This window comes from Lissotriton vulgaris, chromosome 6, assembly GCF_964263255.1.
Source record: "Lissotriton vulgaris chromosome 6, aLisVul1.2, whole genome shotgun sequence".
Taxonomy (NCBI): Eukaryota; Metazoa; Chordata; class Amphibia; order Caudata; family Salamandridae; genus Lissotriton; species Lissotriton vulgaris.
Window position 1 is genome coordinate 412,550,764 of NC_141694.1, and position 14,159 is coordinate 412,564,922.

A 14,159-nucleotide genomic window follows, 5' to 3' on the forward strand; every position below is an offset into this window, starting at 1 on the left:
CGGAAGGGCGCAGACGGGCTTGACTTGTGTGCGACTTTGGCGCGAAGTCGGCGCTCCCGCTGCGCTCATCCGCTGCGCTCGTCCGCTGCGCTTCCGCCATACTGTCATTTTATACTTATGTGAGGGAGCACTAGACCGCTAACCTGCGATGACTGGTTGCAGGGCGGAAGTGGTGTTGCAAGCAAGCAGGAAGTGACGCTTCTCTGACTGACCCTCCGCGCAAACGGCACAGAGCCGGGGCGGAACGGGGTCACGAGCGTGGCGAAGTGAAGGTAAGAATGAGCGTTTACACAAAGCAAAGTAGTTTAACAAGTGCTATTAAAATCAGCATTTAAAAGTATTACAGCAGCCACAGCGAGTGTGCATCCGCAGCCTAGCTCGCCGCATTAGTCACTGGCCGGGTGCTGGGAGCGGGGATAAGTACACGCAAGCTCGGCAACACTAGACCGCTAACCTGCGATGACTGGATGCAGGGCGGAAGTGGTGTTGCAAGCAAGCAGGAAGTGACGCTCCTCTGACTGACCCTCCGCTCAAACGGCACAGAGCCGGGGCGGAACGGGGTCACGAGCGTGGCGAAGTGAAGGTAAGAATGAGCGTTTACACAAAGCAAAGTAGTTTAACAAGTGCTATTAAAATCAGCATTTAAAAGTATTACAGCAGCCACAGCGAGTGTGCATCCGCAGCCTAGCTCGCCGCATTAGTCTTTGTAGAAAGTCACTGGATGCTGTGCCTTGAAGCACATGGATAGGTGATTATACCTTTGTTTTCTTGTGTGTCATTGTCACTACAAATAAACCTTAACTTTTTTAGGGCGTCGATGCGGCCCATGTATACAATTTGGTTTTCGATGGCGTAAACTGGGGTAATGGAGATAATTGATTGTATTTCTCCTCAGGCATAATGTTTATTGAGGCACCTCTGTCAATAATGAAAGGTATTGAACAACCATTTACTTTCAGTATAATGATAGAACAATGTTTGAATGACTTTGGTGCTTTGGCATGTCGATCTTTCTTTGACTGAACTTTTTCTTCCCAAGCGTCCAGCTCCACATGTGCTTGCTTTTCAGAGGTAAACATCAGCATGACACTGCGGTTATATCGGCTCACTTTACTCACATTCTGGTCCGTAAATAGCTGTTTTACTGTTAGGTGTCTTTGCACTCTCTTTGTCTTCAACAATTTCTAATTGTAACGTTACATTGCACTTATCAATAACTGCTCTTTGAAAACAAAGCTGTATCTACTTTTAGCGTTCATGCTCCGGAATATATATGACTGTATATGGCGTAGAAGTGTGGTAACCTTCACAAACGATCTGACCAGTAGGTTCTCAGTCATTGATACGAAGATTTCTTTGCAATGCTTTTCTAGTTTTTTAAGACACTACACAGACTGGAGAAAAATGAAAAAAATTAGAGAATGAGTCCAGTAATAGTCTTAACACCTGTCAATAAACCAGATCCAATGGTTTTGAACAAATGCACTACACCACTTGTGTTAGTCGAATTGAAAATAGTGTGCACAAAATCTTTAAAATCTGAGGAATACTGGGTTTGCAGGATTTTCTGAATGACTGATGCAAAACTTGCTGTCTGTAAGTCAAAATGTTTTGCCGCTCAGATTAAGAGGACTTCTTTGCACGTTATTATCGCAACAAGTTTGTACAACTTACCCCACAGCTTTTTATGACTATTCCACAAAATGACTCATTAGGGTTACAAGCTTCGTGCACAGTTGTGGAGGAAAGTGTTGTGCATATTTTCATTCCAACTCAAGTACTTATAATTTTGGAATTCATGACAATGATAGGTGGTAATAGGTAGTGAGATTACTCCATTTAGGAGCCCTTTGATATGTGGGTCTTCTGCTATGGAAAACAGGGCATCTTCCATTTCTTCTATACTTAATATGGTGTAAGTTACTCTTTTTTAGCCCCAGGCCCATAATTCATGGTGTAGAGGTCAGGCTGTATGGTACTCTTGTTAATAAACTGCCAAGACACTTTGTTAGATTGTAATGTTTGTAGCGCCTAGTTTAGCCGTGTAATAGCTTGCAAATAAGCCTGCCCATATTGGAGAAGATTTAAATATTTTTTTATAATGTCATGGACCGATGACATTTTAGTACTTATAAAATACACTCTTTTAGAAAGTTTTTGCACGCTATTGTCAATAACTTTAAATGTTGCTTATATTGTTTCTCTATCAATATCTCAAATTCTTTCATTAGCCTTTTTTTCTGAATATATTTGCATGCTATTGTAAGTTGCATAACCTGCTACAAATAAGAAAGTATTCAACTTTAGGTAGGTGAGGACTCAGGAGTAAGTCATTGAAGTCCATATTTTCACTAACTGTGGACAGCTGCTCCTTCACAACCCGAAAACTTAAATGTGCTAGCCATCGATGGGCCAGCTTACCCACACTGTATGTGGTGATAGTTACAAGTGTATATGTATTACTCTTGGGGTCTGGGCTTTTTGCTGAATGACCGGGAGTCTTGGAATGAAATCAGCAAATACATACAATAGTATCAACTGGCAATAGGTCTATCCTTTCAGGGTTTAACGTGGTCAAAATACCATTTTGGAAAATGTAATTTAGTTCAAAATTATTAAGGTTTTCTTTTCTGTGCCTATTTGGAAATTGTGCTGAATTGACATTTGAAACTGAAGGTTTCCTGAAAGCCCTTCCTAGTCATGTACTCTGCTGGATGATTTTGTTCAGAAAAAATAAAGTCTTTAGAAATTATTTTTCTTTCTAATGCTCTTAGTCTTACACATTACAATTTTCAACACATTTATGGGAATATGCCAGGTTGTGATCAGGTTCTTTTGAGGTTTTTCTTCTTTCTACGAATCTGACTGGTCAAAACTATTGATGTTAGGATTCTTTTTTTAGAAAATTTGGATAGCTATTAATGGCTGGAAGCCCACGAGACTCCCACTGTGTATAACTATATATTTCTTGGGCATGCTGGTTCTGTGTGTGTAGTGGTGTTTTGCATACTTGGAACCGCCTCTTGACATATAGTATATATGTTAGAGATTAGGGCACAGCTTTTTTCATGCAAAGCAATACCGGGATCGCTACCAAAGAAGAATGATAAATTCATCCAACAATAAGCAGATTACCAATAAGACCTTCACAAGACTTCTAAAGGCCTATCAAAAGCACAGCGAATCTGAAAGCACGTATCAGGTGGCTTAGTCGTAAACAAAGAGGACGTGCTGGGCCTCTACATGTGCATTGGACTGTGCTTGAGGTCTTGTATGGTTGAAATTTTGTGACATGCTCCCTCACTTGGTTTTTGGAAACGTACTCTGTTTTTGTTTGTTTTGATAGTGGCTGTGTGGTAATTGTAATTGTAAAGATTTTTATATAGCACTTAAGACCCCTGGCAAGGCACTGAAGCTTTTTTTTCAGTGAGTAGCACACTACTTTGGTACACAATATTAGTAGCTATTAGGTTAGTACAATTATTTTTATGTTTTCTTTGTGCATTAGTTGTGTTAGGTTTGTGCTCTTGATTTCATGCGTGTTTAGTAGAGTTTGAAGTAAGGATAGAATATTAGGAATGAATTTGAAAAGGGGGGGTTTAGAGTAGGGATAGAATGATAGAAATGGAATTGAAAAGGAGAGTACTATGTTTTTGTAAGTAGTGGTCGTGTGTGCTTGTTAGGTGGGTGGCATGGCTAAAAAGGAGGGGTGAAAGTTTGAAAAGGATGTTTGGGAGTTCACAGTAGTCAGAAAGGTTTAGGATGAGACAGAGAGAGGAGGGGTGAGAAGGACGGAAAGGATTGTGTTTCAGCTTTATTAATAGCAAAATAATAATAATTTAGACATATGTATGTATATATACATATATATATATATATATCCATTTGAAGCTGCTTGAAAAATGAAGATGCCACACACGACGTAAGGATTCACCTCTTTATTCTTTAGCAGTCAGCAGCACAAACACAGATGACCTCCCAGCGCATACTCTGCCATCATCGCCATACTCGTTTCAGGAGTATTTCCCGTGATCATTGGCTTTGACACATGTATATTGACAATTTTTTATATATTGATATATTTATCTTGTATTTATATATTTATATACGTCACATTGCACTTTTTGGTTGACACATATATATACAATATGTGACTGATTTGGATACTTTGTGCATTAGCTTTCATTGTGAGGGAGATCTAATGAGACAAAACCAATGTCCGGTGTTATGGAAACACTTAACACCAAACACGATCTGAAGGTGCAATAGAAAATTTCTTAAATAACAAGTGTCAATCTGAATGTATTTTACTGTGATTAATGTATTTAAATAACAAGGTTAACCCTTATTTATTCACATTTAATACACAATGAAATGAGTAAAAAAATCTGCATGTGCATAGTCTGTTGTCCATATTCACTGTGAGTTGCAACCATGTGACAGGAAATGAAATGATTTTAAACTTTGCTGTGTAGACACGTCCTTATGTGATCAAGGTCACAGCAGTGAACGAAACGCACCAAAATAAGCTGGAGTGGTTAATATAATAAAACAGAAGTTTGGCACGAAAAGAGGAGTCCTTACCCTTTCTTTCCGTCGGAGTTTGGGCAGTGTGGGAACTTGGATTTTGAATATATATTTATATATATATATATATATATATACACATGCCACTTATTGTAGTTATTAGTAGCAGGCATAATCCCCAATATATGTAAATATATATACATAGAATCAGTAAGTTTAACATGGTCTGACATACATTGTACCCTTACATAATGTATCTACTTATAACAGGAGGCATAGTTCAAAGTACAATGCTGAGGACTAGTATAACAGCAGCTCTTTTCCATACTGTGAGAAGTATAGTTTGGTATGTTTGAACATACTGTTGTGATATATTCTTGAGTTGTGAGTATAGTTGTGGGGAAGAGCCAGCTCTTGACTAATCTTCTGAAGTGGAGATGGTTATATGTGAATCTTACATTTGAAGGCAGAGAATTTCATTGTTTGGCTTCTTCAAAAGAGAAAAATGTTCCACAAATGAGTTTTTTCTTGTATTTAGGAATTATGAGGTGGTAAGCCATTCTTGAGTGTAGGTTCCTTTGTTGTACGTATTTGTTGATTTTCTTCCTGGTTGAGAGTGGTCCTTTGCCATGTATTGCTTTGTGTGTGATACAAAGCAGCTTGAAGGAGGATCTTCTTGCAGTTGGTAACTAGTGTAGCACCCTCAAATCAGGGGAGATGTGTGCTTGTGGCTTTACATGTTGGAGGTGTTTAGCTACAGTGTTCTTAATTCTTTGTAGTCTTTTCATAGTTGATAAAGGTGAGCCATAATACAGACCATTAGTGTAGTCCAGTTTTGGTGGGCTAAAGAGATGGTAGCTTGAACCTTGGGTGGGAATCCTAACTTTGGGAAGATGCACTGCAGTATTTCCATTGTGAGAATATTTATTTGGCTACGTTTGGCGTCCATGGTAATCCAAAGGTTTTTTACATCCTTAGATATTTTCGGAGGTGGTCTTAGATCATCAGGCTAGGCGCAGAGAGGGTCGTAAATTTTCCAGCCGCCACAGGTGAGTATATCACTTTTGGGGGCATTTAATTTGAGGTGGCTCCTTGTCATCCATTGGTCAATGGCCTGGAGGCAATCATTAAGATTTGATGTTTTAAAGTCCTATGGGCTTTCCAATTTCAGAAGGATCTGCGTGTCAAGTGCATAGTTATAGCAGGTGATGGTAAACCCATTTATCAAAGAGAAATTAGTCATCCTTGCATTAAAATAAGTAGACACATCAAAGGTAGTAACATATATTTATATTTGAAATGAGCAGTCACTGCAACACACTTTTATACAGTTAAGTAGGACCATCTTATCTTTTGAATATTCATTAAGTGTAGAAATGTTAAGTTCATGGGGCATCCTTTTGCTCATAGCTTGAATCTGATATTACTCCTCAGAAATGCACAGGATGCTTTCATAACAAATTACTTTTGGATCTGAATTAGAAGGAATAGGTAGTGGCCAACTTCTTTGTTAAAATAAAGGCTTTGAAGAATACTGAGAGTTAAAGAGACACTCCTGGGTATTCCATCTAAATATGGTTTCACAACCATTGTGCTACCTTAATACCATTGGAAATGATCCAGGACTGAAATATTAATAGGGTTAGAATAAATAGGTAAGTGTACATTTACTTTACAATATACATCTCTTCAAGGTACGTAAATGTGGAGTTATGAATAGTAAATCTATACTAACATATATGCACTTACCTTCTTGATATTTTGATCCTCGATATTTTGCCCACAATATCATGGTAGCATGATATTTTTGAAACATCTTTTGACATGCAAAACATGCCTGCGTTTTAATACCTCTATGCTGATGTATGTACCTGTGAGAAACATCAAAAGCACTGAGGCCAGTTCACAAATTACAAAGCGATAAAGTACAATAAGCATAATCAGGCCAGTGTCAACAGCATTACATCATCTGTTGACATTCATTGTAAAACAATGTTTAAACATTTTATGCAATCCAAAACAAGGTAGAGGAAATTACTTGAAAGATTAATATAATAAGCTATAATAAAAGAGACGTACAAATAACATACGATTGTGTATTTTATTTATTAGTAGTTCCATAGTTTCATATAGCACTACAGGTCACCTCAGAGATCTAGACGTAGGAGAAACAAATACAATTATTCAGAGGAGCTGGATTATGGGCAGTTAGAGTCCAGCCAGATGCATAGGATGGGCCAGTATCTAGCATCAATTAGTTGCTTTTTTACTGAGGTTGAATGCCAGGCTGAGAAGATTGGCTTTCAGGAATTTCCTAAATTGAGGTAGGCAAGCCTTCATTCAGAGCTGAGGGCTCAGTATGTTCCATAGTCTCAGTCTCTAGACATACAAGATCTTCCTACCAACTTTATCCTCTTAGAAGAGTGTTGTTATATTGGATAACTGATGTGGACAGAAGGGTCCACAGTGGTACAGATCTCCTTCAGATTTCAATCATTCAGTGTGCACAACTGAAGGCTATGTCAATTCTGTGTCTTTTTACAGGATCAAATGCCGTTTGCTTCCTCCTAGTTATTTTTATTCGCATTAAGGTCCTTCCATGCTAAGCTCTAGCGATAAGTGTGTCTCCTTACCAAATTAGACATCCAAAAGTATTTTTGACACTTACTCCCAAAACGAGTACCATGGACCATAAACGGTACCAATGCATAAAATATGTTGGAATTCTAGAGAGCCCTGCAGCTTTCCTCTTTGTTGACAGTTGCAGTGGGTTCTTCCCTATAAGTTCCATTCATTCTCTGGAATGAATAGAGAATGTGGATGGTGAGCCCAGCTATGGTTGGCCAGGTAGGGGTCTTCCTGCTGAAAGTTGTAGCTGTTTGCTGGAATACGGCAGTTGTTGTTCCAATGGGAGTTCCCACCAGGGAACTCATTACTACCGTAGTCTGCACTAGACTTAAAGGTCTGGCATACTCCCACATTTGTGGGGGATTCATTGACAACGTGGGACTCACCAGAGTTATCCAGAGATGACATTTCACAAAACTGATTACCCAGCATTTGGGTATAGCTAGCAGAGCACTTTTCAAAATGCTGATTCCAGGGTGGCGGATCTCTGTTTTCAGTGTTTTCAACCCAGTCCACAGAGGGGGTTGGCGGGTATTTGCTCTCAGATTGCTCTGTGGTCGTATTTGGCCTGCAAACAGTGCAGTACTCGCTTAACTCCCTACCACAGAAAAGCTCTGTCACATAAGGCGATTTTCCAAAGCTGTAGCTTCTTACAAAGCACATGCAGTAATGTTCTGTCCTCTCGGATAATAGTTGCTGTCTTTGCTCGTTAAAGTTGCTAGATGACCAGAAATCTGGCAGGTTTGAAACAACACAAGGGAAAGCATCTTGATTGTGCAGAGTGTCTGGTAGGTGCTAAAGTGAAAAACAATAAAAACAATTAAAGCAGGGTACACAGAATGTATCTTTATCAGTTGTATTAGTCATATTGAATTCACATGCAAGTTCCTATGTTGCGTTCTGCAGTTTAATGTTGAACGGACCTCGTTTGAGCCACACCGTATTAAAAACGCTATCAAACAAAACACCTCAATCTACATGTTTATGTGAAAACGTACTAGCTCATTAGGTTTCTTTTCTTATTAAAACATGTCTGCCATCCACTCAAAAAGGCATCAGTATGTTTCTCTTGATCTAAAACATTTAACAAGCATTAGAAATGCAATAGGTCTCGCAGCATTAGAGTTAGTGCTTTTAGAATTGTTAATGGTTTTTTTTGTAAATCTTTAGCAGAAAGAATGATAAACGAGCACACAGAATGCGGAGGCACAAACAAAGCCAGGGGAAGAGTAGCGAGCATACCAAGACGCAGAGAGAATCGCACAAGACAATGAATCCAAGCGCACAAACAATGCAAAGGGAAGGGTTGCAAGCATACCAAAACACATAGAACCGCACAAGAGAATGAATGTCAGTGCACAGACAATGCGAGGCTGCAGAACATGCCATGGCAGACATAACAACATGTTTCAAAGAGTACCAGACACGGCGAATACCAGAGCACAATGAAGATCAAATAACCACTATATCCAGGCACAAAGCACCCCAAAGCACAAAGAATAGCAATACACAGAAAATGCCAGGGCATAAGGATAGCACCAACACACAGTACCAGATCACAAGTGATTCCATGGCATAGGAAATATCAGGCACAAAGGTCATCTGAATATAAATAAAATCTGCTCACAAATAAAACCCAAAGAATAAACAATACCAGGCCGCAAAGAATAAAAACAGCAAGCCTTACCAACAGTAAAGAAAAGAAGAGCCATGTGGGTTGTAGGCACAAAGTTGGCCGGATCCCAAAGTTTACTTAATGCATGGATTGGAGAGATGCAGGCTGTACTATGCAGCCCCATTAACGATCCCGCCCAAGCAGCCATTTTGTATTTATTTACCTCGACAGCCGCAGTGGCGGACTGAGGAACGCTCGCGATATTTACAGGCAGCGCTACTGGATATGGAGCCTGCGTGTAGAAATAATTGGAAACAAGGCTAGCGGCAGGCAGGCAGGGGAGGAGAGGAGGAGGGGGGAGGAGAGTAGGGGAGGATAATATTACAGCCTGACCTCCCCTTTTATGGTTGGAGATCTAGAAAAATGAGAAGGCAAGCTTAACCTGGGACCTTATTTTAGATTGCCTTAGTTGTAATAATGCCACCGAGATTCCCTAGCTTGCACTACTAGTAATAATGGCACCAAGATTCCCTATCTTGCACTACTAGAAGTTAAACATCAATAAAAAACAGTTATGGAAGGCTTTATATGACCTGCCACCTCGGAAAGAACGCTTATGGAGAATCGTAAGGTGACTGCCAGGCCAGAGGCGTTCGTAAAGCTCTGTCAATCTACAAGCAGCAGCTGCAAACACCCTGGCTAATTTAGTCTGGAACTAAATCAACTTACAACGGGGGAATGGCACTCACCAGAAATATCTTGAAAATAGCATGGGGGGGGGGGCGTGCCTTGCTGCCGACGTCCAGTCTGACGGAGCTCCGAGGGTGAGACCTTCTCCCCATAATCCGTTCATTGAATTGTACCCAGATGGCGTGTATTACCAGTTGAAGGTTAGCAAAGCAGATTGGACTGACTCCGGTGTTTCTCTGCCGAGCTGAACGCCAGGTGTGCTGTGCAACGAGGGGCGGCCTACATCGGCGGATGAAGCAGCGGACTAAAGTTTGCCAACCTGCCGAGTGAAGAGCCAGCTGCCTGAAACCGCTGCCGAGAAAGTACTGATGCCTGGGGACAAAGATAGCGAGTAAGTCTGCTGATCAGTGTGCTGGGGCGAATAGAGTAAACTCGGTGGCCGACCGTACCAGGTGCAGGAGGTGCGGTGTGGAGGACCGGCCTGGTGCGGAGTGGCCTAACCATACGGCGGACTAGAGTTTGGTGAATAGTCAGAGCGCCAAGCTCACAACCGGACATCGCTGCAGAGAAGGCGCTGGCGCTTAAGGGCTGGTGTAGTGGGAGCGCCTGCTGAACGCACCGGCGCCTGCGACTCTTCACTGCCCCGGGTTGCCCTATTGGTGAGGATAACTTAAAGTTGGCGGCCGACATTGCTGGGTGCCGCGGACGCAGGGTGGAAGAAAGACCTGGTGCTGCTGAGAAGACCCGGTGGGAGCCCTCGAGGGCGAAGTCTTATTAACACCACGAGTAAACTATCAGCGGACGGGAGGGAGGCACAGAGGGGAGGGGGGAGGAGAAATGCGACACGGCGGGAAGGGGAGGGGGCGGAGCGGGTAAAATAAACAAGACGGAGGGGAGAGGGGAGGAGAAATGCGACACGGCGGGAAGGGGAGGGGGCGGAGCGGGTAAACAAAGACGGACATGCACGCGCCCGTGACTTTTAAGGTCAATGCGCATGCGCATAAGCTTAATGCGCATGCGCATTGACCCTAAAAGTCACGGGCACTGCAAGGAATCGCCACGATTCCTTGCAGTGTAGATAAAGAGTGGATAACTCGCAATACTCTCGCCTTGCTCGATGCGCATGCGCATCGACAGGCGAGACCTAAAAAGGGGATTTACATTCAAGTGAAAAAAATCAAAATGGAAGTCAATACCTTACCATTGGGCATGAAAGTACAAAACAGATGAGGTGTGCGTCTCAGATGAGGTGGAAAGTGTTATTCTCTCAGCACAGAACTGTAACAGTTTCTTGCGGTGGTAGATAAAGTCCATGTCTTTGTAATAGTTTTCAAAACCTACACTTCTTTATGTTTTTGCAAACATGTACCCTGCTTAGTCTGCCTAAGAGACCGCATGGCCACCGACTCCAGTGCTCGCCAGCACAGGCCTTTGTAGCTTCTATGAAAAGGGAAGCCTTCACAGGTATCCCCCAAACAGTTCGAACCAGCTTAGCTATCCCAAATACAAGATCTGCAAATGTCCTAAGTAAAACTTAGTAGCGCCTGTAATGGGGACACTCTTTCCACACCAACCTTGTGTGTCTATGTTGTGCGATTTTATCTTGTGGATCCAGAACTGAGTGTCTAGATGGTGAAGATGACAAGATAGAACCTTAGGGGACTCTATCAGTCTGCAGATATTTTGAGACCTGGAAGTGAGTAAACTAATGTTTGTTGCTTAAGTAGGAGGAGAACTAGTGAATGATGTTACCAGTAAGTGTAACTAATGATTTCAGGGTGTGGCTCAGGATGGGATGGTTGCTGAGAGGTCAATCAGTAACAGCGTTATCAGGAGGCAGGGGTACTTCATTTTTGATTGGAAAGGCTTTATGTAGGATTTATAAGGGTCCCTGTCTCTGTGCTGCACTATGACCTGAAGCCAGTCTGGTAGGTGTGCATGAAGTGGTGACACTGATGTGGTCTTGAAGTTGAGTGTAGGCTGCTTTTTTATGATTGTACTAATGAAGGGTAGGTGAGAGATGGGCCAATATTTGGTGAGGTGAACTGGGTCTAGAGTAGGTTTCTTCTGGAGTGGGATATTCTAGTCTGTCGTGGGAGCTTCTGGAAAGATGCCCTGGGTGAGGTAGGTTTTGGCAATCATCTATGAGGAAACAACAGCTTCTAAAGAGAGGGTTTTGATGAATCACAAAGGTTGTCTGCATTTTGCATTGAGGGACTTCGGTAGAAAGAAGTCATTGTAGTGTCTGATTTTCTTCAGTTTTCTTTCCCATCTGCAAGTGGAGCATTTGTAAATGTCAAACTCTTTGGAGTAGCAGGGTGCTGAAGGTTAGGTCATGTACTTTATTTTTTTTTTTTTAGAAAAGTGTTGATATCATTTAGAAGTGTGATTATGTTGAATGTGGAGTTAGCAGTAGCTGATTTCAAACCTTAGGTTATCTATGCAGAAGTCTTTACAGGATCAGAAAGCATATTTTCTTTTTTGAGTTGACCACAGTGTATTGATTGGACTATGAACAGGGAGACAGCGATGTATTGAAACTAAGGTGGCATGGGGAGCAAAAGAACATTTGGTTGAAGTGCTACACCCTAGCGATTGCCAGTGGTTAGACTTATTGCAAGCAGCCTCCAATCACCTTTTGTGTGTTTCATGTACCACCCTAAGTGGTATGCTCGGACGTGGGTCCCATGTTCACTCTGCCACGGAAACCAAGCTGCACCTGGCTGATGAGCCCATAACTAGGGCAAAAACGGTCCTGGGTTGCTTGTTTTCTAGTTCAGAGAGAAGCTTTCTTGGTAGTTTGTCCTTGACTATTCCCATTAGGAACAAGGTCAAGACTGATTTGTATATGGCTGGGTCTAAACTGAGGTGGCATGTTGAGCAAAAGAACAATGAGCGATTGCCAGTGGTTAGACTTATTGCAAGCACCCTCCCATCTCTTTTTGTGTGTTTCATGTACTGCCCTAAGTGGCATGGATATTCCTAGACGTGGGTCCCCTTATCACTGTGTCACTGTAACCAAGCTGTACCCTGCTGACGAGTCTATAACTAGGGTAAAACCGGTTCTGGGTTGCTTGTGCTCTGGTTCATGGAGAACCTGGCTTGGCGGTTTGAGCTGGACTGTCCCAGGGTCAAGACTGATTTGAATATGGCTGGGTCCAAACTAAAATGGCATGGTGAGCAAAAGAAAAAGGGCCTTAAGGCTATCCCCAATGATTGCCAGTGGTTAGACTTACTGCAAGCAGCCTCCTATTACCTTGGTGTGGATCATGTGTGTTAGTCTGATCTAGGTCAAAGTGTGATTCTGATCCAAGCACCTTCCTGGCCCTAATAGGCCCAAACAGATAACCTCTTTTACTGTGTCAGGTCTTAGCTGGGGTTGCCCAGGTGGAGGAACATACAGGGGAGTTCAATAAAGAAGGAGGGGGGATGATGAGAAATGCAGTGCTGTCACTGGTAGAGCAATAAGACAACTTTGGTGCCCAAAGTAGGGTAACAGTTTGAAGATGATAGAGAAGTATATATTAAAAAACATTTTGTTCTAATTAGCCTTTGTTTTCAAGTATACGTTATAGTTGTATATACTGATTGATAGTTTGTAATTCTATCCTTGTTTGATGTAATAAATATTCTACTTCTGAAGGAGACACAATAAGATAGTCCACCAAGTTCAATTTGTGGGGCCTCTTGCAATGTGATGTGTTATTGGTAGGTCTACTCTTTGATATTAAAATATGTTTTTAGTTTCTGTATGGGAGACCCAACTTAGTTTGCCTAAGAATATTACTTTTGATTGGGGTTTTAAAGAATGCTGTAATACTATACTACCACAATATGATAGTAGCTAATTTATGAACTGTCAAATTAATTTGATATGAAATTATTTTGATTAATTTTCAAAACATACCGGCTTGACTAACAGAAAAACAGATTGCTGGCAATCCTAATAAAGTATTCTCAAAATATTGTACCAGGCATATGATAATTGTGCTTATAGAAAGCATAAACCGGCTGCTGGAATTGTTATTTAGCTTGGTATAATTATCTACGGCTGCAGAGGTGTTCCAGTAATCATTTATCAATGATTTACTTTTTTGATAGGCTGAGGCTTACCAGTAATTACCTCCTGATATTAAGCAGCAGCCGCCTTCTAACCATTGTCCCTGTAGGCGATACTGCTTTATTTATCTAAATGAGCATAGGGATTGAAAGTTCATTGCTCTGGTTAGTGAAGTCCTGCAAGATCAACCAAATCAGAGGCACTGGCAAAGTCAATAGGTCTGGCATTTGCTGCTGGCCTTTTGGCTTTTTAAATGCTAGTTGTACCATGTTTTTGGTAAATAGTTTTCTTTGGCTGATCTTGTAAATATATCAACAAAAATAGCTAAAAGCAAAAATTGTTTTGGGTCAAAGAAACCATACATTGTCATAGTTGTGCCTGATACTGAAGACATCTACTTTGGGTGCTGATGCTCTCCTTGTGAAAAAGCAGAATGCCATCAACTCACAGTGAGGTTAGCCAATGATTGGTGTGGGCTACCACATTGTTCTATGCTATAGAGGGGGAAAGAAAAACTGAAGAATGACACAACAAATCGATTGCTTTAGAGGGATGGCTGAAAATCCCATAAAGTATGTTTATTATATTTACAGTTTCAGTTAAATCAAAAAGCCTTGGCTAATGCCAGTCCTAAAAACC

The 14,159-nt window shown here is 41.4% G+C and overlaps 1 protein-coding gene across 3 annotated transcripts in view; it reads right to left on the reverse strand.

Annotated features, from left to right (window-relative positions):
• Positions 1–1,127: 1,127 nt before the first annotated feature.
• GCM1 (GCM transcription factor 1) overlaps positions 1,128–14,159 on the reverse strand; it is a 269,706-nt gene continuing 256,674 nt past the window's right edge. For 2 of the 3 annotated variants that reach the window (XM_086925208.1, XM_086925209.1), the window contains one exon: positions 6,623–7,950. In XM_086925208.1, the coding sequence (XP_086781334.1) occupies positions 7,306–7,950 (645 nt within the window). In that variant the 3' untranslated portion in view covers positions 6,623–7,305. Of the gene's footprint in view, positions 1,395–6,622; positions 7,951–14,159 lie in introns of those variants that run through there. The other variant, XM_086925210.1, reaches the window with a different exon arrangement.